This window comes from Pseudophryne corroboree, chromosome 3 (assembly GCF_028390025.1).
Source record: "Pseudophryne corroboree isolate aPseCor3 chromosome 3, aPseCor3.hap2, whole genome shotgun sequence".
Taxonomy (NCBI): domain Eukaryota; kingdom Metazoa; phylum Chordata; class Amphibia; order Anura; family Myobatrachidae; genus Pseudophryne; species Pseudophryne corroboree.
Genome location: NC_086446.1, coordinates 786840316 through 786866364, shown reverse-complemented (window position 1 = coordinate 786866364; position 26049 = coordinate 786840316). Strand labels below are relative to the sequence as shown.

Here is a 26049-nt window from a genome sequence, read left to right as displayed (position 1 = left end):
AGTAAGTGGATGGTGGGGGCAGTAATACAGCAGGGGGGGATGGTGGGTGCAGTAAGTGGATGGTGGGGGCAGTAATACAGCATGGGGGGATGGTGGGTGCAGTAAGTGGATGGTGGGGGCAGTAATACAGCAGGGGGGGATGGTGGGTGCAGTAAGTGGATGGTGGGGGCAGTAATACAGCAGGGGGGGATGGTGGGAGCAGTAAGTGGATGGTGGGGGCAGTAATACAGCAGGGGGGGATGGTGGGTGCAGTAAGTGGATGGTGGGGGCAGTAATACAGCATGGGGGGATGGTGGGTGCAGTAAGTGGATGGTGGGGGCAGTAATACAGCAGGGGGGGATGGTGGGTGCAGTAAGTGGATGGTGGGGGCAGTAATACAGCATGGGGGGATGGTGGGTGCAGTAAGTGGATGGTGGGGGCAGTAATACAGCAGGGGGGGATGGTGGGTGCAGTAAGTGGATGGTGGGGGCAGTAATACAGCAGGGGGGGATGGTGGGAGCAGTAAGTGGATGGTGGGGGCAGTAATACAGCAGGGGGGGATGGTGGGTGCAGTAAGTGGATGGTGGGGGCAGTAATACAGCATGGGGGGATGGTGGGTGCAGTAAGTGGATGGTGGGGGCAGTAATACAGCAGGGGGGGATGGTGGGAGCAGTAAGTGGATGGTGGGGGCAGTAATACAGCGAGGGGGATGGTGGGAGCAGTAAGTGGATGGTGGGGGCAGTAATACAGCAGGGGGGGATGGTGGGTGCAGTAAGTGGATGGTGGGGGCAGTAATACAGCGAGGGGGATGGTGGGAGCAGTAAGTGGATGGTGGGGGCAGTAATACAGCAGGGGGGGATGGTGGGTGCAGTAAGTGGATGGTGGGGGCAGTAATACAGCAGGCAGGACGGTGGCTGATCCCTAGCACTGATCCCTCAGTCTCTGGGTGGAACTGCTTGATGGGATTAGGCGGTGAAACCAGTCCTGTGGCGGTAACTGTAGCAGCAGCAATCTCTCTCTCTCTCTCTCTCTCTCTCTCTCTCTCTCTCTCTCTCTCTATGCTAATGTGGGTCAGCAGCAGGCGGCGCTAGGACCAGCCCAGCTCCTGCCCCCAGCAGGGGATAAAGTGCCCGGGAGGGGGGCACAGAGCCCCCAGCACAGTCTGAGCCATCACTTCTCAGGGACCATGGTGAGAGGACGGCCGAGGAAGGACTGCCCGTACCCGCTGCAGGTGCCCCGGTGCCCCCTGACTGAGCTGCTGGGCACAGAGGGGGGCGCCATGGGGCACATCACCACCTTCCTGGACAATGTACAGGTGCTGCTGGAAGCTGCCAGTTACCTGGAGAGAGCGGAGCAGGAGAGGAAGAGTAAGTGGGGGAGAGGGGCTGTGTGACCCGGGGTGGGCTGGCACTGTGCCCCCGGACCCTGGTATCCTCCAGAGGCATCACATGTGCGGCTCCCGGGAACTTTCTCCAAACAAAGAGCAAACATTTCTCCCCCATTGTCACCATCCAGAGACAGACAGACTGCCCCCGGCCCTGCTGCCCTACATGTGTGTGCCTGTCCTACATGTATGTGCCTGCCCTACATGTGTGTGTGCCTGTCCTACATGTGTGTGTGCCTGTCCTACATGTGTGTGTCCTGCATGTGTGTCCTGCCCTACATGTATGTGCCTGTCCTACATGTGTGTGTGTCCTGCCCTACATGTGTGTGTCCTGCCCTACATGTGTGTGTCCTGCCCTACATGTGTGTGTCCTGCCCTACATGTGTGTGCCTGTTCTACATGTGTGTGTCCTGCCCTACATGTGTGTCCTACCCTACATGTGTGTGTCCTGCCCTACATGTGTGTGTCCTGCCCTACATGTGTGTGTCCTGCCCTACATGTGTGTGTCCTGTCCTACATGTGTGTCCTGCCCTACATTTGTGTGTCCTGCCCTACATGTGTGTCCTACCCTACATGTGTGTCCTGTCCTACATGTATGTGTTCTGTCCTACATGTGTGTGCCTGTTCTACATGTGTGTGTCCTGTCCTACATGTGTGTGTCCTGTCCTGCACTACGTGTGTGTGTGTGTGTGTGTGTGTGTGTGTGTGTGTGTGTGTGTGTGTGTGTGTGTGTGATTTCTGTCCTACGTGTGTGTGTGTGTGTGTGTGTGTGTGTGTGTGTGTGTGTGTCCTACCCTACACGTCTGTGTCCTGCCCTATATGTGTGTTTAGTGGCATGTGCATGTATACAGTGTCCCTTGCATGTGTGGGTAACGTGTACATGTCATATGCATGTGTTCAGTTTAGTCACTTTGCACATGTATGTGCGGAGGGGGGGGGGGCATGTGCTATACACTGATTATTGGGGTGCAATGTATGACATGGGGCCCTGATTACTACTGCACGTGTGATCTCAGCACAAAGAGCCGGTCACTGACTTACCCCCCCCCCCCCCCTGTGCCCACGTGACTGCCCCCTGCCTACTATACTAATACATAATCATCACCAGGGGGGTATACAGTATACAGGTGGCCATCAGTGCCCCCAGTGTGTGTGTGTGATGGGCTGCACGTCTTCAGGTGGTGTCCCCAGGGGGGTGAGGGGCAGGAACAACCACCTCCCTAATTATACACAGAGCAGCAGAGGCATCTCCACAGTGTTACTACCCCTACTGCCCCCCTGATACACAGAGCAGGGGCATCTCCACAGTGTTACTACCCCTACTGCCCCCCTGATACATAGAGCAGGGGCATCTCCACAGTGTTACTACCCCTACTGCCCCCCTGATACACAGAGCAGGGGCATCTCCACAGTGTTACTACCCCTACTGCCTCCCTGATACACAGAGCAGGGGCATCTCCACAGTGTTACTACCCCTACTGCCCCCCTGATACACAGAGCAGGGGCATCTCCACAGTGTTACTACCCCTACTGCCCCCCTGATACACAGAGCAGGGGCATCTCCACAGTGTTACTACCCCTACTGCCCCCCTGATACACAGAGCAGGGGCATCTCCACAGTGTTACTACCCCTACTGCCTCCCTGATACACAGAGCAGGGGCATCTCCACAGTGTTACTACCCCTACTGCCTCCCTGATACACAGAGCAGGGGCATCTCCACAGTGTTACTACCCCTACTGCCCCCCTGATACACAGAGCAGGGGCATCTCCACAGTGTTACTACCCCTACTGCCCCCCTGATACACAGAGCAGGGGCATCTCCACAGTGTTACTACCCCTACTGCCCCCCTGATACACAGAGCAGGGGCATCTCCACAGTGTTCTCTGTGTAATATATAGTGTCATGCTATATACAGTGTTACTGCCCCCTGATACACAGAGCAGGGGCATCTCCACAGTGTTACTACCCCTACTGCCCCCCTGATACACAGAGCAGGGGCATCTCCACAGTGTTCTCTGTGTAATATATAGTGTCATGCTATATACAGTGTTACTGCCCCCTGATACACAGAGCAGGGTCATGTGTATATCACACAGGTCACGTGTCACACCCCATACACACTGGTACATGTAGTGCAGGAACTCAGGGCAGTGAGAGGCCTGAGCCCAGGCATGGGTGAATGAGGTGACACCTGTAGTATACCCCCCCCCCCCCCTCCCCAGTGCAGCTGCAGAGCCCCCCACCCCTGTCTGCTAATAGCACAATAGCCCTGTCTGTCTGTGACCACAATAGAAGCCCCAGCATTGTCTCATCATGAACTGCGCCCTATTCATGTCTCAGCCATTACTGATACTCTGTGTCATTATCCTGATTGTGTTATTATCCTGAGCACTGATTGTGTGCTGAGTGTTACTTGTGCAGGCAGACATTGGTGTGTATTAGATAACAGTGTGTATTCTGATCAGTTTTACTCTGTAGGCTGCTCTGTGTTTTGTGTTTACTGTTATTGTAGCAAATGTTTACTGTTTATTCTCTAAACAATAAACATGTGTGTGTGTGTTGTGTTTAGTATTACTTGTAGCAATTGTTTGCTGTATGGATGCTGTGTGTAATGGCATTGTGTAGCCCTGCAGAGTGTGATGTATTTATTGCTACTTTGTAACTTTGTCTCAGTTACTTGTTCTCTGTGTAGCAGGTGTTACTGTTGCTTAGCAGCAGCTGGCTCTGGAAGCCTCATAGTAAATGCAGGGGGGCTGAGCTGGGGCATAGTGAGTGTGAGAGGAGGCTCACTCACCCCCACCCACACACTCAGCTGCAGCATCACTTGACCTGCACTTTCTGGGCACACACATGGTTTCCACATGGGCACAATCTCTGCCTTTCTATTGGCTGCCCCGCAGGAGGGGGAGAAGTCAGCATTTATTAAGCTCCAATCGGATAACAGATGAATCCCTGACGTCACCGGTTGCTGGGCTCGGGGCTTGTTGGGCGGGTGTCGATTGTTCTCTGAGCTGGTGACGTCACCCCCTGTATTAAAGCCACAGCAATTCTTTACAATGGACAAAGAACAAAAGACTTGTTACAGGGATAGAACAGTGTGACTCTCAGTGACATGCTCCACAGTGTCATATTACTGCAGCCTGAAAATGGCATGCATGTGCTAAAAAATATATATATATATATATATATATATATTTATTTATTTTTATTTTTTTTATTTTTTTATTTTTTTTCATTGTTCTGCACCAGATCACCAGTACAAAACCAACTCCATACAGTCACAAGGTGAACATATGAACCACGCACATCAGGCCTTGGCCAGGATTGAACTCACAACCTCAGGGCTGAGAGGAGCAATGCTAACCACTACTCCAACCATGCTGCCCAGTTTACTGCCTTTGCACCATACAGCGTTGAAATTGACCATGTGAGATAATATATTTTCTAGGTGATGTGTGAAGAACAGATAAGGAGATTTGCATGCAGAAAAAGGGAAGTGGTACTGGGCAGAAGTAATTAAGATCAAGAACATTGATAAGGACAAAAACTTCCAGTGCCAAGTCACAGATGAGGGGAACTGGCTGCAGTGTAAGCTCCTCTTCTGCAGGGAACATCCTGTACTGTTCTGGAAGCCTACCTAAAGATCTGAGTTACTTCTCCCTCTGCTTAACCCTTAGCTGGCCAGGGCTGTACTACTGAGCAGCAGTATCCAGTCAATATACAGGGCGTCTGACATGTCGACTTTCACCGTGTTGACGGCAGACGGTCGACATTGATGATACCAACATGACATCATTACTGTGTGAATGTTGACGCCTTCAAAATCTTATAATTCTAAACAAATGAACTTTTTAATTTTAGAGATATATAATAAAAAAAATCTATACATTTTACTATGAAGATAGTATATTTCAAGTTTAGAAAAAAAATAGTTTTATATAATGACCGATTTAGTTATAAATATATATTCAAACTTCAAAAAGTTTTGCAATTACAAATAATTAAGAAAAACGTACACATATTTACCAGTATCCCTGAATAGGTTAATGAACAATAGTGGGGAGGGAAGGGGGGAAATACCCCACAGTATATAGGGGGTAATTCAGATCTGAGCGCTAGGCTGCGTTTTTTGCTGTCCTGCGTTCAGATAGTCGCCGCTTGCAGTGGGAGTGTATTTTCGCCATGCATGTGTGCGACGCTATGTGTACGCCGAGCTGCTAAAATTCTGTGTGTGCAGTGTGTGCGCAGCCCAGGACTTACTCCTCCAGTGTGATAGAACCGGGCTGATCGGAGCCGGAGATGACGTCACACACCCGCTCTCAAAACGCTTGTGTTTTCCCAAACACTCCCAGCAAACAGTCAGTTACCACCCACAAGTGGCTTCCTCCTGTCAATCACCTCTCGAACGCCCGTGCGAACGGATTTTTCGCACCATCCCGTCGCTGACCGGCGATCCACATTGTTGTTGCCCGACATGTGTGCGCATTGCGGTGCATACGCTGTTATGACCTGATCGCCCGCTGTGCGAAAAAGCACAGCAGCGATCGGATCTGAATGACCCCCATAGTCACTGACAATATATATATATATATATATATATATATATATATATATCAAACGTTTGGTCCACACTCACGTTTTCAAATTTTCTGCTGGGGTGCCTTCCAAAACTGGGGATCTTAAACAGAATCACCAGTAAATTGTATAGACGAAGAGAAATGGGAGCACTCACCAGTCTTCATTATAGTGGTAATTTATTTGAATATCATGTCAGACAGAGCATCTGTCTGACATGATATTCAAATAAATTACCACTATAATGAAGACTGGTGAGTGCTCCCATTTCTCTTCGTCTATATATATATATATATATATATATATATATATATATATCTTCCGACATTGATGCTGAGTAGATGCATCCACTTGGGTTATATATTTCCACGGTAGACGTTTAAGCACTAAAACCCCCTGTCATGTTTACTGAATTCTTCTTTATAAAAATAGGGATATCTCCTGGGACAAGAGCTAAAACCTCATCCTCTGCCTGGAAATAAAATACAGATGTTCAATGGTCTTTGCATTTTTGCAAAGAACTTGTCTTTGTCCTCTGAAATATGTGCCAGCTAGACAGCTGCGGCAGTGACAGAGTTAAGAATGGGCACGCTGGAGAACAGGTCACAGAAAACTACAACTCCCAGCAGCACTTGCAGCTTGCAAGGGACCAGCCTCCTCTCTCTGCACCAAGAAGTAAACAAACTGTGCAGGGCAGGCTGGGCAGCTCGCAGACAGCCTATATCCCTCTGCTGCAACTAATCCCAACTTTTCTCTTCTCTTATATCATTCAACTTCCAAAACATTTGACGCTGTAAGGGCATCCTTCAGCCTTTAGTTCTTTTCACGCCGCAGAAACCTTCTATCAGCTGTGCACTGCTCACCCCACTGAGGCCCGGCCTGGCTGCAAAACCCACCTGGATGTTTACAACCACTTTACCTGCCTGAGGTATTTTTGCAAGCAAACAAGATATAAATCCCTATTTATTTACGACACCACGGAATATTTTTATTTTTTGGGACGGTTTTGCACCATTTCCTTCGGGTCTCGCTGTTATTTATTAGTTATTTTTACCTTTTTTGGGTGGGTCAGACGTCAGTTGCACGATGGACAGTGTACAAATGATAAATATCCAGAGACTTTTAGAAGCGGCTGAGTATTTAGACAGAAGAGATCGAGGTAAATGGAACTGGACGTGAATTAATTTATCATTACCTTAAATTGTTGTTGTTTTATTGTTTATTTATTTCATACTTACAATCGGGTGCGTTTTGTCAACTAACGGAAGTTTAGATACAATTTTTATATAGTATGGATGACGTGTAGTTTGTGTGTTATTATTTAGGAGTGATTTGGAGTGTGGGGTGCCCGCCCCGTGGGTGGTTTTGTTGTGCTGTATATTTCCTGATTTAATTCCGCTTTATAAATTGCATGCATGCTAAATTTAGTTCTGATTGTCTTAGAGGGAAGTTGAGGTTTCATATGAAATTATACAAAAATAATGTACATTTAAAAAAATTATGGATGATAATAAGGTCGCCTATAAATGTTTAAAAAAGCGGTTTAGCTAATAAAGGGCCTAATTCAGACCAGATCGCTGTGTGATTTCGCAAGGTGGACGATTATCGGATGACTGCGCATGCGTACGGATTGGAATGTGCAGGCGTGAGGCCAAACTGCGAAAAAATCCTGCGTCTATTTTGATCGCTTGGCAAGCGCAGGCTGATTGACAGGAAGCCGGCGTTTGTGGGTGGTAACTGGGCGTTTTCTGGGAGTGTAAGGAAAAACGGAGGCGTTCCCAAGCGTTTTCAGGGAGGGTGTGTGACGTCGGCTCCGGCCCCGATCACCCTGATTCTATCACAATGTAAGAGTAAGTCCTGGGCTGCGCGCAGACTGGAAAAATCATTCGATGGTGAGTAAGTTGCAAACGGATTTGTAGTTGGCCGGCGTTTCGAACGCTTTTCACACGGCGTACGCAGACTTGCACGGGGCGGATTTTCACTCTGTCTGGGCGGCGACTATGTGATCGCAAACCTCAGCAAATTCACAGAGGTGCGTACAGGTCTGAATTAGGCCCATAGTTAGCACCTGGTACGGACTACAGAAAGTTACAGCTCCTAGAATGCCCTGTGTGGCATTAATCCTGGAACCTTGATTAAATAATAGCGGAAGAACTCCGACATGTACATTCCTGACCCAGCGGAGCTTGCAATCTAACTTCCATACTGATACTCTGAATGGGCAATTTGTTTAGCAGCCAAGTAACCTACGATTGACAACAGGAGAAGACCCATAAATCTGTATTCCAAGTGGACCGTTGTTACCATGAACCTGTTCAAGAGCTCATTATACCTTTGGATGACTCTGTGGAAAGATACTTTAGGGTACATATACAAAAACTGGTGCAAGAAAGATCTTGTAACCAATAGCGACTGATTGCCTTTCTCCTTTTATTTTGTATTCGAAAAATAGCGGTGAGAATCTGACGACTTGTGCTGCGTTACAGCAATTAATTTGACGCCATTTTTTTTCAGGGCAGTTACAGGGTTGGGGCTTATTCTCACGTTGCCATTGTGCTGACCCTCTTGTCTGTTGTTGCAGAATGTGAGCACGGATACGCCTCAACGTTCCCCTTGCCTGACAGCTCGGACCTTCACAGCCTGAAGTCAAGGCGGCTAAAATCCAAGAAATGTAATAACAGCCTAGGAAGCGGCATGAACAGGTACCGTCATACTGTCATAACTAACACGGGCCGCGGTCACCAGGCGTGCACAGATAGGACAGCCCCAAAGGAGGGAACTGCACTTGCACTTTCTTAACGGCCCTAGGGACAGTCCCCATGTGCAATATACTTGCTCACAGTCTGGATTAGATCACAGAATTGGCCGAAGTACCAGATTTGCAATATTTATTCATACATACACCTATTTCTTTATTTTGGCCGAATAAATTGATGATGACACACCTATTAGGTTTAGGGTCGCAGTGCGGAAGTTAACCACCAAAGAATATATTAACGTTCTCTCATGGGGTGTCTTCACACCCCATGGTCATTGTAATGATGGCACACCCGGTAAAAGAGTACCATTCTTGCTGTAAATAGCTTTTGCATGATGCCATTCCACACACACGATGAGTGCGGGCACCCGAATCCACCCGATCCAATCAAAACCCACCCAGATCCACAAACCATACCCCCCATTCCCCCAAACTTTACAATTGGTCCAAGGACAGACCTTGGAACTTAAGGATTATTGTGAAGCATGTGCTACCTATTCCTATTAGTCATTATTTAAATGTTTTTCCAAAATGGAGATCCTTGTCCTTACGCGATATGGTCATACAACCAGTTGGAGTCAGATTCATTTAGTCACAAGGCTGCATCAGGTTATCCAGGCTGGAAAACCTTTGTTTTGGATCACATCCAGAGGTGGGAGCCAGCCCTGGGACTAGGCAAGATAGGCAACTACCTAGGGCCTCTTTGCTCTACAGTGGGGCACCCAACAGGAATGGTGGTGGGGTTGGCTACAGTTCATAAGGATAGAGTTGAAATCTTGCCTAGGGCACCAAATTGGTCTGGGGCAGGGGCACATTACTAGAACGCTTAGGAGTGGGAAGACACTTGGTGCACCTTTGTGTATTGGGATACTTTGGCTTTGTTCGTTCTCAGCCCAGAATGATAATTCTGTCCCTGAATCCTTGTTAGGTAGGGATAGCAGGATGTGACATCAGCGGCCCGTAAAATGGGGGGACACAATACACTGTAGCATTGTCTCTAGCAAGGGAAGGGAACACATTTAAACTATGTCCCAGAAATAAAAGTTTTTCCTCTGGGGACTAATGACGGTTGTGTCTACAGCGAGATAAAACCAGGATTTCCTGCTGGGGTTGGGGGTCTATCTTAGAAATCTAGGGATTTTATTGAGGTATTTTTTTAATTTCGTTTTTGAACATCTTAATATTTCGCGCCGGGGACTTTTATTTCTACCTGTTGTTGGGGATCTGTGACAGATTACAGGGTACCAATTACTTGTTCCCTCAAAGGCAGCCATTTTGTGGGCATAAGCAACATTCATGAAATGGCAGCCTATCCATTCACTAGGGACTAGTTACCTCACTGCGGTGTGGGACCCTGTGTGCCTCGTGTCTCTGGGATGCAGCCAGTTCTTGGTGAGTTGATACTTTGATTGTTGGTTTATACAACGAATGAACATACTGCGGCATTCTACAAAATGGCTGCCTCCACCATATGCAGAAACACATTTTAAAGACCAGCAATTATTTTGTTTCCAATACACAAACTGCATAAACTTTTGTCCCATGAGCCATGTGGGTTGGTGGGTGCGGGCTCGGTTCTCTGACATAATGAGGATTTTGTGACACCTCCTGGCGGCAGCCATTTTTTTCTTTTTTTTTTTAATAAAAGGCCTCAGCAAAAGTTCCCAGCATCTCAGCTGCAAAGCAAGACCGCAATCGCAACAATATAAAATCATCCATTCTCTAGCGTAATTGTTTTTCGTGACACAACAGAGGTCTCGGCCAGGCTACAGTCCGAGTTCAGCAAAAACTGGCTGCAAATTCTGTTTCTGGCTAACGTACAAGTATTTTATAGTGTATTGTGCATTTTTGACAGTAACAAGTATATATATATATGTCCCCAAGCGATTCCTGTTATTTTGTGGCTTGTGTGCTCGTAACCTTAAGTGAACTCTGTACCAAAGCAGAAGTCCTGAGTCGCATAGAAGAGCAGTAAAGCGTTAACCCTTTAACAGTTACGGTTAAATGAAACTATAATGAACTATGGCAAAGCAGTTTCATAAAATACCAAGTGAAAAGCAGATTTGTTTTGTGGATTTGTCTGCAGCATGTTTTATAGTCTTTATATAAGGGGGGGTTTCCTGATGTAGGGCTAGGGCTGGTTTTTAGTGCAGTTTATTGCGTTGAATGGTACATGGCTAAGGGGAGAATTAGCATTATCTTGTGACGGATCTCTGAGCAGCTTAGTTGTAAATAGCTGGAGCTGTCCCAAATTTGCAAATAATGACAAATATTGTGTGCAGTTAGGAAGCATGGGAGAAATTAAGTGCAATAAACTCTGCTCCATCTGTGCCTGCGGCCGTCAGAGAAGCAGTTGATTTTGCAGTTTGCAGAGTGCTGCAGGTATCCTCCCTCGAGATTCCGTAGAATGTAAATACATCTAGATCTGCCATGTTTTTAACACCGTTATATAACATGGTTTTGTATTTCTATTTGTTTTACAGATCAACGCACAATGAACTAGAAAAAAATAGGTAAGTACATTTTGTCTTCGTAAACGCAGTAAATAACAATTCATGCTGGGACTTGTAGTTTCACAAGGGATGGAGAGTGGCGGCTTGCTGTCGTTCTGAATTAAAGGCAGGTTGCGCTGTATGAGAAATTATGCACGCCCCTAATGTCCCGCGGTTTGTCGCGCCCTATGGAATATTTTTCAGAGTATCACCACGCACGCGAGCTTGCATTTTGGTGAAACTGTGACCACTGGCCACTGGGTGGCGCTGTTCTATTGCGGTGGGTCATATTTAGCATTAAGGGGCAGATTTAGTTCAGTTTGAGGTCCTATAGGTGCCTTGTGTGATGTGTTCCTGCGTACATTTCCAGACAGTGGCCCTCATTCCGAGTTGTTCGCTCGCAAGCTGCTTTTAGCAGCTTAGCACACGCTAAGCCGCCGCTTACTGGGAGTGAATCTTAGCATAGTAGATTTGCGAACGAAAGATTAGCAGAATTGCGAATAGAAATTTCTTTGCAGTTTCTGAGTAGCTCGGGACTTACTCTGCCACTGCGATCAGTTCAGTCAGTTTCGTTCCTGGTTTGACGTCACAAACACTCCCAGCGTTCACCCAGACACTCCCCCGTTTCTTCAGACACTCCCGCGTTTTTCCCAGAAACGGTAGCGTTTTTTCGCACACACCCATAAAACGGCCAGTTTCCGCCCAGAAACACCCACTTCCTGTCAATCACACTATGATCACCAGAACTAAGAAAAAACCTCGTAATGCCGTGAGTAAAATACCTAACTGCATAGCAAATTTACTTGGCGCAGTCGCACTGCGGACATTGCGCATGCGCATTAGCGACTAATCGCTCCATTGCGGAAAAAAAAATAACGAGCGATCAACTCGGAATGACCACCATTGGGCCTAATTCAGAGTTGATCGCAGCAGAAAATTTGTTAGCAGTTGGGCAAAACCATGTGCACTGCAGATGGGGCAGATGTAACATGTGCGGAGAGAGTTAGATTTGGGTGGGGTGTGTTCAAACTGAAATGTAAATTGCAGTGTAAAAATAAAGCAGCCAGTATTTATCCTGCACAGAAACAATATACCCCACCCAAATCTAACTCTCTCTGCACATGTTACATCTGCCCCCCCCCTCCTGCAGTGCACATGGTTTTGCCCAACTGCTAACAAATTTGCTGCTGTGATCAGGTCTGAATTACCCCCATTATGTAGATATCGCCTATATTGCAGGTGCGCAGTGTTTGTAATCAGACAGAATGGGAGCGGGCACTTACATTAACCTTACGCTAAGTGTATCGCTCTCTTACGCACAGAGCAGGAAGGCTTATTTTGCGCTCTATAATTCCAAAATATTTCACACACCCTCCCCCGCACAAAAAGAGCCATGCCCTTCACAGACCCCCTGCCCCCCCCACCCCAAAACCATGTGACTCGTTTTAAATATCAAGCAAATCATTTGACAAGCAATTTAAAGGGAACTGGTCTTTGTATTATTTAATAATCTGACGGCTAACTGTGATCCGGTGCCAAACAGACCGTCCCCTGTTACAAAACTAACACCATGGTTGGGGTCTGCATCCTGGATTTGGAGGCGGTGGGAATGCAGGGACGGTGGTGGGAGGGTGGGGGGCCCTGGAATGCAGGAGGATGAGGGGCAGCAGAGTGAGGGCAGGGTCCCAGCTGTACAGTGATTTATTAGGCTGAATGCATGTTTGTCAGGCTGTCCCGATCCTTAGCTGGGGAGTCACACCGATAATCCGTCATTTACACAGGAAACATCGCCTTGTTTTTATGCCATGTCAGGGGTGTCCTGATTTTCCGATAAGAGTGCAGTCATTTCATTACAAGGTTTTGTTGAGTAAAAACGTTCAGGGGGAATGCAGAGAGGTTTAGGCACTAGAGGGAGAGTTAGGGTTAGGCTGTGTGCAGGGGGGGGGGGGGGGGGGTAGAGTTAGGCTGTGTGCGGGGAGGGGGGAAGGTTAGGGTTAGGCTGTGTGCGGGGGGGGGGAGGTTAGGGTTAGGCTGTGTGCGGGGAGGGAGGGAGGTTAGGGTTAGGCTGTGTGCGGGGAGGAAGGGGGGGTTAGGGTTAGGCTGTGTGCGGGGAAGGGGGGAGGTTAGGGTTAGGCTGTGTGCGGGGAGGGGGGGAGGTTAGGGTTAGGCTGTGTGCGGGGAGGGGGGGAGGTTAGGGTTAGGCTGTGTGCGGGGAGGGGGGGAGGTTAGGGTTAGGCTGTGTGCGGGGAGGGGGGGAGGTTAGGGTGAGGCTGTGTGCGGGGAGGGGGGGAGGTTAGGGTTAGGCTGTGTGCGGGGAGGGGAGGAGGTTAGGGTTAGGCTGTGTGCGGGGAGGGGGGAGGGGTTAGGGTTAGGCTGTGTGCGGGGAGGGGGGGAGGTTAGGGTTAGGCTGTGTGCGGGGAGGGGGGGAGGTTAGGGTTAGGCTGTGTGCGGGGAGGGGGGGGAGGTTAGGGTGAGGCTGTGTGCGGGGAGGGGAGGAGGTTAGGGTTAGGCTGTGTGCGGGGAGGGGGGGAGGTTAGGGTGAGGCTGTGTGCGGGGAGGGGGGGAGGTTAGGGTGAGGCTGTGTGCGGGGAGGGGAGGAGGTTAGGGTTAGGCTGTGTGCGGGGAGGGGGGGAGGTTAGTGTTAGGCTTTGTGCGGGGAGGAGGGACGGTTAGGGTTAGACTGCGAGGAGGGACGGTTAGGGTTAGGCACTAAAAAGGTAGGGTTAGGCTTAGGCTGCACAGTTGGAGTCTTAGAATACTTACCTAGCGAGTTTCGGGATTCTGTGTGTCAGGATGCCGCTGTCGGTACCAATACCATCTCGATGGGCCAAGTGGTTCTAATCTGCCGTCAATTTCTATGTTTCTATGTTTAAACTACCAGCCAATCAGCTCCTAACTGTCATTTTTCAAACACAGCCCGTAACATGGCAGCTACGAGCTGATTGGCTGGTACTTTATCTCCATCCACTTTACCTATCTCAAGCTTTGATACAAACCCCCCATGCTTTGTGAATGAACAGAAGATCTGTACGGTGGGGTTTGAATGTTTTCATGGCGTCTTGGCTGTGTCCTCAGGGAGGGGAAACGGTGGTTGCGTGGCGACTTATTTGATGACTTCCTTGCTGCGTCTTTTTTTAGACATAGTATCGATGCGGTGGAACCAGAAGTGCAGGGTCTTTCCTGTGTGCAGCTATTACCCACACCAAAGAGCCCACTCACACTGTGATTACAGAGATCACATCCCAGTCAGACTGCCAGGGTTACACAGATTTATCCTTCCAACACTTTGGACTTTTTCCTCCGATTGCCCAGAATGGTATAAAACCTTTTTTACCTGTTTACGTCTCACAATAAACAAAACAACATTTTCTCAGGATACAGCACTGATAGAGCACTATACAGATATACAGTCATGGCCGTGCAGAGCTGAAAGGGGCCCGGGTACCGGGGGTGTGGCCAGTTCTGGGAGGTGTGGCCTCGTCCCCTCCAGGAAAACTAAAAAATACTACGCTAAATCCGTCATGAAATAGAAAAATAAACATTGTCCTAAGAAGAAACTTGCAAGAAACAGAAATCCATGTTATTTGATATGAAATAGGCGTACTATGTAAATCTCCCTCTTCTGTATTTTAAATAAACATTTTGGCGTAGCGATATCGCTAGATAGGGCTGCATGCAGGTCCGACAGGGCAGTGGCGCTGACGACTCGTGGGAGCGCACGGTGTCAGCGACATAGCGGGTACACACTGGACGATTTCGACAATGTGTCGTTCTGATCCGTCGGAATCGGGCAAATCGTTTTCAGAATTGTCTAATGTGTACCCAGCTCTAGGAGTGTGGGGGAGGGTAAAGAAACAACTGACGCTGCCAGATATGAGGAGAAATATCCTCTCAATGGAGCAGAGACAGTCATTGTGAGGTGGGAATAAAGCAGAAGAGAGCCAGGAACTTTGCACCTGGAGACACCATGCTGCAATACAAGGGCTGCAAATTATTTTTTTTATTTTTGCATGCAGGTTAAATACTGGCTGCTGTTGCATGTAGCCCACAGATGCTGGACAGTTGTATATTTACAGTGCAGTTTACATCTGAGCTAGAACACACTCCTCCCAAATCTACTATCTGCACATCTTACACCCCCCCCCCTCCCTCCTCTGCCCCCATCAGTTCAACATGGTATTACCCAGCTGCAAAGTAACACTGAATTAGACTCAGCGCGAGGAACACCAGGGGGATAACATGAACTGGAGCACGGTATAAAAAAAGTGAAAAGAAAAGAAAAAACAACCGAAGGTTAAAATTATAAAGAATGAAAAATCACCTATATCTCAGCCATAGAACACTGCCACCTGGTGGCCAAATTATAAGTAAAAAACACCAAATGCTTGCTTGTAACATTATTTCTCAACCAATTCTTTATCTGACATTGCAATCGCTGCTTATTGGTGGCTATTCCGAGTTGATCGCTAGCTGCATTCGTTCGCTGTGCAGCGATGAGGCAAAAAAAAGTCACTTCTGCGCATGCGTATGCGGCACAATGCACATGCGCAAAGTAATATTACAACGAACTATGTAGTTTCACACAAGGTCTAGCAAAGCTTTTCAGTCGCACTGCTGGCCACAGAGTGATTGGCATGAAGTGGGCGTTTCTAGGTGTTCGTAAAAACGCAGGTGTGCCAGGAAAAACGCAGGCGTGGCTGGGAGAACGCAGGGCGTGTTTGTGACGTCAAAACAGGAACTGAACAGTCTGAAGTGATCGCAAGCGCTGAGTAGGTATTGAGCTACTTTAAAACTGCACAAAAAAACTTTGCCGCCGCTCTGCGATCCTTTCGTTCACACTTCTGCTAAGCTAAAATACACTCCCAGTGGGCGGCGGCATAGCGTTTGCATGGCTGCTAAAAACTGCTAGCGAGCGAACAACTCGGAATGACCACCATTATTGTCTATAATAAGTACAAGGATCACTACAAAACAGTGTGTAGACAATAAGGCACAAAGATGAGACGCGGTCGGACTTTGAAAGATTTCCCAAAAAGTTTGGGGTAGATTTGTGGAGACTGCTGGTAAATAAGTACATTGGACATGTGTAGGATGTAGGTGTAACACCTGGTTTCACCTGTGACTAAGTGACACACGTTTTCTGTTTTCAGGAGGGCCCATCTACGTCTGTGTCTAGAACGCCTGAAAGACCTCATCCCCCTAGAGGATGACAGTTCCCGGCACACCACATTGGGGCTGCTGAATAAAGCCAAACTTCACATCAAGGTAAGTGCAACGCGTTTCACCCCGGAACCCAGCTGCCCGAGACTGCTGTTATTTCCTGTCCTGCACACAACTTTTCTGTCCGAGTATTTTTATAGTTTGTACAAAATAAATGTATTTTGCAGTAGATTTAGGTACTAAATTGAATTATAAAAATATAGGGGTGATAACAGAAATCTGTAGGAAGTAAAGAATACCCCCTACCACCATATTCCATACTTACCTACTCGGAACAGTGGGTACCCCTCCCGCATCCCGCCCACTAATTAGTGAAGTGGACAGAGTAGGGAGAAAATTGCGGGTCTGTATGGAAGCGGTGGGGCTAAAATTATGTGACCCGCTATCATTTTAGCCTCGCCCTTTCTCCAGGACCCTCAATTAATGGGATTTACCGTAATGGGGGTGGGGCTTAATGACGTAGAGTCCCGACCCACATGTGCCCAGCTGCTTCTCCCGGAAGTGAGAATAAGAAATGTCAGCGAGTATACCACATTCCAATTGGTTATTTTTCACCACTTGTATTGCGGAATAAAAAACAGAGTATTCTCTTCATTACAACTGAGGAAACCAGCTATAATACTATAATAGTGAATTGCAAATCATGTCAGAGTTATCCGGACTGTCCTGCAGCGCTGATAACGACCAATAGCTATGAGTGACCGGGACCAGAATAAGTTACCGGTGCATGGGATCCTGGCGCTTCAAATACCGACGCCATGATCCCGATTGTTACAAAGCTAACAGGGGTGAGTAAGGGGTGTTCTGGTGTTCTGCCCTCTCCCCAACCCCCTAACCCTTCCTTCCTGCAGCCTAACCCTAACCTTCCCCCTTGGTGCCTAACCCTAACCTCCCCCCCATAGGTGCCTGAACCTAACCCTGTGTCCCCGCTGCCTAAACCTAACACTCCCCCCCCCCCCCCTCCCCAGCAGCCTAACCCTATCCCCCCGAGGAAGGTGTCTAACCCTAACCTCCCCCATAGGTGCCTAAACCTAACCCCGTGTCCCCGTTGCCTAAATCTAATCCTCCCCCCCCCCCCCCCCCCGCCGCCTAACCATATCCCCCCGAGGGGGTGTCTAACCCTAACCCCCCCTCCCCGCAGCCTAACCCTAACCCCCCCCGTAGGTGCCTAAACCTAACCCCGTGTCCCCGCTGCCTAAATCTAACCCCCCCCCCCCTCCCCGCAGCCTAACCATATCCTCCCGAGGGGGGTGTCTAACCCTAAACACACCCTCCCCGCGGCCTAACACTAACCCCCCGGGCGCAGCCTAACTCTAACCACCACCCACTCCCCCGCTGCCTAAACCTTCCATATAAAGGGGTCTATGTACCAAGCCTTGGAGAAGGATAAAGTGGAAAGAGATAAAGTACCAACCAACCAGCTCCTGTCATTTCTTCAAACACAGCCTGTAATGTGGCAGTTAGGAGCTGATTGGCTGGTACTTTATCTCTTTCCAAGATCTCCCCCCTAATATCATGAACTATAGCAAAAACAAATGTTCACTATTCTTATCAATAATAATCAGTTTCCGGGAATAGGCGCTATAGGCAGAGAAATGGAGGTCAGCGAGGAGAATGGGAGCATCTCCAGTTTATGTTCTCTCTGTGGTATTAATACCTCCCATGGTCCTACAGAAACTGGAAGACACAGCGCGGAAAGGCCAACACCAGCTCGATACCCTGGAGCGGGAGCAGCGGTTTCTGAAACGGCGGCTCGAGCAGCTTCAAGGTTGTCCGGAGTCGGAGCGATTGCGAGCGGACAGTGTTGGTTCCAACATGTCCCCCGATAGATCTGACTCGGAGCGAGGTAAGACTGATGAGTACCCAACTGGTGTTAAATTGCTACACTATATCACATAAAGAACATCTACTCAAAAATTGCTGTAAGGTTGCACACAATGATCTGATGGGGGTAGGGATTGTTTTATGATGGCTGGTGGCAATAACGCACACTCCTATTGTTTCCGCAGAGGAGATTGAGGTGGACATTGAGAGCACAGAATTCTCCAACTTGGAAGTGGACAGCTCCAGCTGTGCCACCAGCATTAGTGACCTTGATGACCACAACAGCATGGAAAGTCTGGGCAGCGATGAAGGCTATTCCAGCGCTAGCCTCAAGCTGGCCTACCACTCCTAGGGCTCCCCGTGGCCAAGGTACAATCCCGGTGAGCCACGGCGGTGGATTAGATTTACTGCTGGCAGTCATCCGTGGTCGACACTCGGATTCAATCCATCTTTCTTGAAATCTCCAATCATAAAAAGTTGGACAATCATGTGGGATTATCCTCTGCACCGCTGGACCAAACGCCTTGACCAGCTTCGATACTCCATATGCAAAAGGGCATTCCCTGAAGGTCACACAACTCCTGCTGTGTTGGAGATTGCCGTGATCTAACTGTAGCACAACTTGAAGATCTGGCTACGTGGTTCTCCTTTAATACAGATCTAAATCTTTGACCACGTTATTTGACACGTTTTTGCCTTAGTTCGGCATGTACAGACTTTTATACAAAACTTACCATGGAATGGTATAAAACAAAACACCTGATTGATCATGGCTATGGGGTGTGCCCAGCCGGGTCTCCTCACGCCCTTTTTTCTGGAGCATTGTAAATTCATCCACCCAGCTTAACCTGGAGTACCCACTCAAGACAGTCTATCATATTGTAAAACTCTGAATCTACCAGCAACGTTTCCTCATCACTTCATCAGCTTGGGTCAACCGGCCAACAGCTGACCAATCCGCAACGAACATATGGGGTGCACCAGCATCTAACACTTGGCTGAGAAAGTTCCTTTCTAACCATATATTCTTATGCTAACTTCTGCCCGTCGGTGAACTAGCCCTTTCCAGAGGGATGGGAAGTATTTTTTGCAATATTCAACAACACGACAAATGTTTCCTGTTTCCTCTAGAATAGAAGTTAGCAGTTATTGGCTTTCCAGCAGCTGCTGTGGCATCCTTGGAACCTCTGTCTGACACAGCATGCTGAGACTTGTAGTTCTACAGCGGCTGCAACACCACTCCACTTCATCCACACTCTAGCAGCCATTTTTTGTTCTTGCAAAATTGAATTTGGAAGCTGTACTTTTTAAAATTGAACCTAGTATAAGAAACCGGTTTGGGAGACATTAAATGCGGATATATTTTTCAAATGTGTAGGTGTAAAAACCAAAAAAACCTCTATGGAGACACTTCCTCATCTTCATGGGAAAAATATCATTATTTGGAAATGATAACAATGTAAAGTTCCAGTTAAAACAACCAATACTTGCCTAAAACAAACTTCCTTTCATGTACTTGAAATTTAAATCCCAGCCAGCACATGCATTAGGACACCTGGGGAGTGGGGGTGTGGTTCATCAAATAGACAGTGTCTAGGTCGACAATGTTTAGGTCGACCACTATAGGTCGACATGGATGGAAGGTCGACTGGGTTTCTAGGTCGACATGTGCTAGGTCGACAGGTCTAAAGGTCGACATGAGGATTTTTTTTTTTTGTGTCGTTTTCTTCGTAGAGTGACCGGGATCCCAAATTAGTGCACCGCGTCCCCTCGCATGGTGCCTTCGCTCCGCTACCGCTTCGCTCGGCACACTTTACCGTTCCAATCGTAGTCCACGTGGATCGTTAAGTATGAAAAAATTCAAAAAAAGAAAAAAAATGTGAAATCCTCATGTCGACCTTTAGACATGTCGACCTAGAAACCCTGTCGACCTTCCATCCATGTCGACCTAGTGACTGTCGACCTATAGTGGTCGACCTAAACATTGTCGACCTAGACACTGTCGATCTTCAGACCGGATCCCGGGGAGTGGGTCCTTGGTTTGGACCCCAGATTGCCCTAACCTGTTTTATGTTTTTGACAAATGTAGATGAGAAGTGGCCCAAGCTTGTTGCCTAGTAGGGCCTCATCAGTTCTTAATCTGGCTTTGATTTCAGTTGCCTTAGAGGATTTTTTATTTTTTTTTCTAGGAGGGGGTGGTGTATCAAACCGTGGAGAGAGACCAATCAGCTCCATTGTCATTTTTGCCTATAACATGGCAGGAGCTAATTAGGTGGTACTGTATCTCTCTCCACTTTATCTCTCTCCAAGGCTTGAGACATATCCCCCTGGGTCTGCTTGGTGAGACTAGTGACAGCGTAGATACATTTAAATGCTAATAGAGTAACCTACAGCTGGACCAAGCCCAAAATCAGCTCGTTAAAACCATTGAGCGGTTTCAGAACCAGTCAGACTGGCTAAATCCACCCCTATTGTTCTCTGTTTTGCAAATGCAAGAATTTTTGACTGGTTTTTAACTCCCCTCCCAATGGCGGCCTCACAAGCGTCATCAGTATCCACCATTCATCCTTTCTTTCCTCTCCAGATCATACCATGGGGGTAATTCTGAGTTGATCGCAGCAGGATTTTTGTTAGCAGTTGGGCAAAACCATGTGCACTGCAGAGGGGGGCAGATATAACATGTGCAGAGAGAGTTAGATTTGGGTGTGGTGTGTTCATTCTGGAATCTAAATTGCAGTGTAAAAATAAAGCAGCCAGTATTTACCCTGCACAGAAACAAAATAACCCACCCAAATCTAACTCTCTCTGCAAATGTTATATCTGCCCCCCCCCCTGCAGTGCACATGGTTTTGCCCAATTGCTAAAAAATTTCCTGCTGCGATCAACTTGGAACTACCCCCCATGTCATCTCTTTTCCAGTGATGAAATTGTTCTTTATTCCACAGATTGAACCTATCTAATCCAAAATGGCAAATATTCTCAATGATTTAGGGGGGTATTTATCAAAGCTTGGAGAAAGCTCTCACAATTTTATCTAACGTACCAACCAATCAGCGCCTAACTGTCATTTTTCAAACACTGCAAGTAAAATGTAAGGTAGAAACCAGATAAAGTTTCTCTCTCTGAGCTTTGATAAATACCCCCCTTGGAGTTTATTTTTTGTATTTTTTTTTTGAAGTTGGGAGCTGTTATTGGATTTTAAAACAGTCCAAATGGGAGACCAGACTAAGGGGCCCATTTATCAACAGGTTTTTAGCTATTTAAAACTCGTTGCGCAAGATAAATGGTTCTTCAGCCAATCAGCTTCAAACTGTCATTTTTCTATTTTTTTTAAAGTCATTTTTATTGTGTATATCACTTTATACATTTAAAATATAACATACAAGAGGGTATACACATTTCCCCCAACTGTCATTTTTCAAACACACGACAGGAGCTGATTGGCTGGAGCGCCGTATATCATATGCAACAAGTAATTATCTGAAGGCAGAGTGCCCCTTTAAATCATAGCAGATTACAGATTGCCGGCTTGTCCATTCTATAGGCGTGGTCACCGTGATATTATGGAGGTCACCTCTCACCTCTTTACCGACCAGCTACACTCCAACCCTTACACAACAACACCGCAGCCGTCTTATGGCTAACAAGCCCCGTTTGGTTTATTCTGTAATAATTGTGATCACGTATGCACTGACCGTCTTTTATGAAGCGTCGCAGCTGGCGCGGCAGTGTGCCAGGCTGTCTACAAGACAAGTAAATGTTCAACTTTATAAGTTGCATGATGTCAGTTAGTTTTATCGCCTCTCTGCGCACTGAAGTCTTTGGTGATGTCGCGTATTCTGAGTGCTGGTTAAGACTTCCCCTATCCAGGAATGGTGGTGTTGTCTCCTGACCGCTGGTCATATAACTGCATCCCGTGTGGTCATTGTTAAGTTTTATGTCACTTGTAAAGAGGCTTTTTTGTGTGTGTTTTTTTAGCCTTGTCTTGATTGCAGCACTTTGCGGGGGATAGCCGATAGCCTGACGGCGAATGATTTTACTTTGCTCCTGGTCTGCTGCATTAGCAATAGTGACATTCACAAATACTGTATTTACGCCGGCGTTTCGGGAATACGTATGCCTGCCGTAGGTGGTGAACGCAGCAGAAAGAATATATTTTTCTTTTTCTATGCTTATCGGCCTTCCCATCTGTGAAACCTATTGGTGAACATTAATTTGGAACCTTATGTGGCTGAAAAGTCTGCCCCTTGTCTACCCATTTACCCGTGATTGCTATGAGATGTCTTTCGATCATATAATATTTTCTTTATAATTATTTAACATTTACATTGGTATTGAGCGGATGAGTCACTCTTGACTTCTAACTTAGGGCCTAATTCAAAGTTGATTGCAGCAGCAAATTTGTTAGCAGATGGGAAAAACCATGTGCAGTGCAGGTGGGGCAGATGTAACATGTGCAGAGAGAGTTAGATTTGGGTGGGGTGTGTTCAAACTGAAATCTAAATTGCAGTGTACAAATAAAGCAGCCAGTATTTACCCTGCACAGAAGCAATATAACCCATCCAAATCTAACTCTCTGCACATGTTACATCTGCCTCCCCTGCAGTGCACATGGTTTTGCCCATCTGCTAACAAATGTGCTGCTACGATCAGGTCTGAATTAGGCCCTTAATGCAAACAGATTGCCGAGATGTCCAATATTTATATACGTTTTAAGTACATTTTTCTTTTTTATTTCTCTAGTAATTTTCCGGTAATTCTCACGAAAAAGTTAAAAAAAACAACCTTATTTAAAATTGAGATTATGTTTGTATGCGTCCATTTAATATAAGTTCCTTGGCAGGTGATTGTTCTGTCTGGCTCAAAGGAGCGGAGATATGGATCTATAACATGAAGACTATGAGGCTTATGTAATAGCGTCCAAGCTGCACGCCGTGCAGAAATTCCGGACTTTTGAAAGCGCCAATTATTTAAAAGGCAAAAACGCTGATTGGTTGGGACTGCATCTCTCTCTCGTGTTCTGAGGATATTTCCATGTGTATCTGTGAATGTTACATGGTCTTCTGCTCTATACGTACAGTGATTTCCATGGTGCATAGAACAAAAACAGCCCGTATGAGCCAATCGGATGTACGCTTTAAACAGCCCAGGGGCAGGAGACTAATTTAAGCGGATATTTGATAGGTTGCCCCAAGTGCTGTTATCTGTGAACTTATTATACACTACCTAATAGTGACCGGGGATAATCAGCCGCCTAGACACATTCACACGCTATGGGGCAGATTCAATTATTTTGAACCCTGGGAGTTAATGCTACACGGAATATCTGGGCAGGAAGTCCAACTTGTTTTCGCTTGCAACCCATAGATGCGACCAAAAAATCGCAGTATCCCTTTATGTGCGCAGCTGGCCAATTCTCGCTGACGAGGCTGACCTGACCGGCCTACTACTGATGAGGCTAGCTACTCTCATTAATGCAAATATGGTGCAGAACTGTTTTACTCCTTAATAACAGTGACGGCAGTATTGTCGCTAAAATGGATGAGGCGGCCATTGTGTGGTCTCAACCTGGTTTCTGCTCCATTGTAATGCCTCAGTGGCGTCGCTAGTTCCCTCCTCCTCCTCCTCCATGCGTGGCACGCGGTAAATTCCCGCTTTTAATGAGCTCATGCACTAACTATAAAAAGTTGATTGAAGTGGGAAGAGAGCTGAAGTTCTGTTATCCTTTTTTATTTTAAGGCGAACGTTACATACTGCTGCACTAAATTTGCACTGAAGGCCGTTTATCCAGTACGCCTGGGCTTACGCCCTACAACCTCTCACCACCTCTGTGTCGGTCGTAACCGCAGTATTAATCGCCAACAAGATGGTGGAGAGGTCGCTCACAGCTAATTCATTCTCCGAGCGCGTTCTCCACCATCCCGTCCCATGCCTGGGACTCCATTAGGACCTGTGAACTAATCCTGGTGCTGACCATGAAATATGTTATTTGCTGTCACGTGCTTTTTTTGTTTTCCGTCTTGCACTTTTTGTTTTTTATTTGCTATTTATGTGCTGTATTTAAATGTGCATTTGCTTACTTCATTTTCACTTGTTGCTGAGTAAGGCCTTTTTACTATACATATTTATACCTTGGCTCGATAACCACACGATTAAAAACCTGTGGTTTAATATAATGAGGTTTTTTTTTTATTAAAAAACTTATATGGGATCATTTTATGCTGTGCTATAAATGGACATTGGAAGTCCCCGATGAGTTCTGTGACCATATACTTCCAATAGCCTCATAATTTACAGCCTTCACACGCATAGTTTAAACAGGGAACCGATAATGCACGTCCAGGCCCCTCTCTTTTTGAAAAACATCCAAAAATATGTATATCGGTTTCAGTATCGTGGTGCTTTTCCAGTAAATGTGTTGTAAGTAAATGCACTCTTATTTAAACAATTTTCCGCACCGTTTTCTCATAGGGGTGTTGCCGCCACAAAAAAATTATTCTGTGCTCAAAGTTTTTTTTTAAATTCTAAATACAAAATGTTTGACGATTCGTCCTTGTCTGTAATTCCGCCAAATCTTCAGCGTCGTATGGAAGGGCTCAGTTTGTGTCCTTTCCAATGACGCAGAAATGTGCGCTGGTGAGATTTGCTAAGGAATGTTAATGTAAGAATACAGATAAAGATGTAGTTTTAAAAGTAACAAAGATTAAACGTTAAAAAGAAAAGAAAAACTTTTTACACGAATAATTATTGGAAGTACGGAATGCCCCGTTTTAATATTTCTTCTTTAATAATAATTTAACTTGCCTTGTTGCTAAAGAAATTCTTTAAAGAAATGCATAAATTATTGCTGAACTTGTTCATTATTTTATTTCATTATTGTAGTCTATTTTTATGTATTACGCTAACTGGTGCAAAACCAATGCAAGAAAAAATAATAAAAAATAATAAAATACACTTATTTGGTGGCTGCGTCTTCACATTTCTTATATTTAAATGTTTAGAACGACCTGTACATGATCCAGATTTTGTATTTATTAGTACGGGAAAGGGCTTTTGGTGGTCATTCCGAGTTGATCGCTCGCTAGCTGTTTTTAGCAGTCGTGCAAGCGCTATGCCGCCTCCCACTGGGAGTGTATTTTAGCTTAGCAGAAGTGCGAACGAAAGGATCGCAGAGCGGCTACAAATTTTTTGTGTGCAGTTTTAGAGTAGCTCAAAACCTACTCAGCGCTTGCGATGACTTCAGACTGTTTAGTTCTGGATTTGACGTCACAAACACACCCTGCGTTCGCCCAGCCAAGCCTGCGTTTTTCCTGGCACGCCTGCGTTTTTTCGAACACTCCCTGAAAACGGTCAGTTGACACCCAGAAATGCCCACTTCCTGTCAATCACTCTGCGGCCAGCAGTGTGACTGAAAAGCTTCGCTAGACCCTGTGTGAAACTACATCGTTCGTTATAATAGTACGCCGTGCATGCGCATTGCGCCGCTTACGCATGCGCAAAAGTGCCACTTTATTGTCTCATCGCTGCACAGCGAACGAATGCAGCTAGCGAACAACTCGGAATGACCACCGTTATGTTTAGCTAATACAAATGGAACCCCATGAACACAGCAGCGATGAGTCCTATATGATCCTATATGAGTCCTATACATCTGACGGTGATCTTACTGCTTGTAGGTTGACAAGGTTGTAATAAATGATGCATAATAATGAAAATTATTATGGTGCTAAACGCCATAAGAAGTGGGTGTGTTTTACATGTTCAGGACCAATCGGCGGCTTTTGCAATTACCTGGGTCAAAAAACCAGGGTAAG

The 26049-nt window shown here is 46.6% G+C and overlaps 1 protein-coding gene across 2 annotated transcripts; it reads left to right on the top strand.

Moving 5' to 3' along the window:
• Positions 1 to 1064: 1064 nt before the first annotated feature.
• MXI1 (MAX interactor 1, dimerization protein) lies at positions 1065 to 25189 on the top strand. 2 transcript variants are annotated; one of them, XM_063962639.1, is made up of 6 exons: positions 1065 to 1346; positions 8523 to 8643; positions 11183 to 11212; positions 16342 to 16456; positions 18086 to 18257; positions 18421 to 25189. In XM_063962639.1, exons 1-6 carry the CDS (start codon positions 1166 to 1168, stop codon positions 18585 to 18587), a joined length of 786 nt encoding a protein of 261 aa, XP_063818709.1. In that variant the 5' UTR covers positions 1065 to 1165; the 3' UTR covers positions 18588 to 25189. The 2 variants fall into 2 exon arrangements, with proteins under 2 accessions (XP_063818709.1, XP_063818710.1); XM_063962640.1 differs by lacking the exon at positions 1065 to 1346 and adding an exon at positions 6599 to 7100.
• The last annotated feature ends 860 nt before the right edge of the window (positions 25190 to 26049 follow it).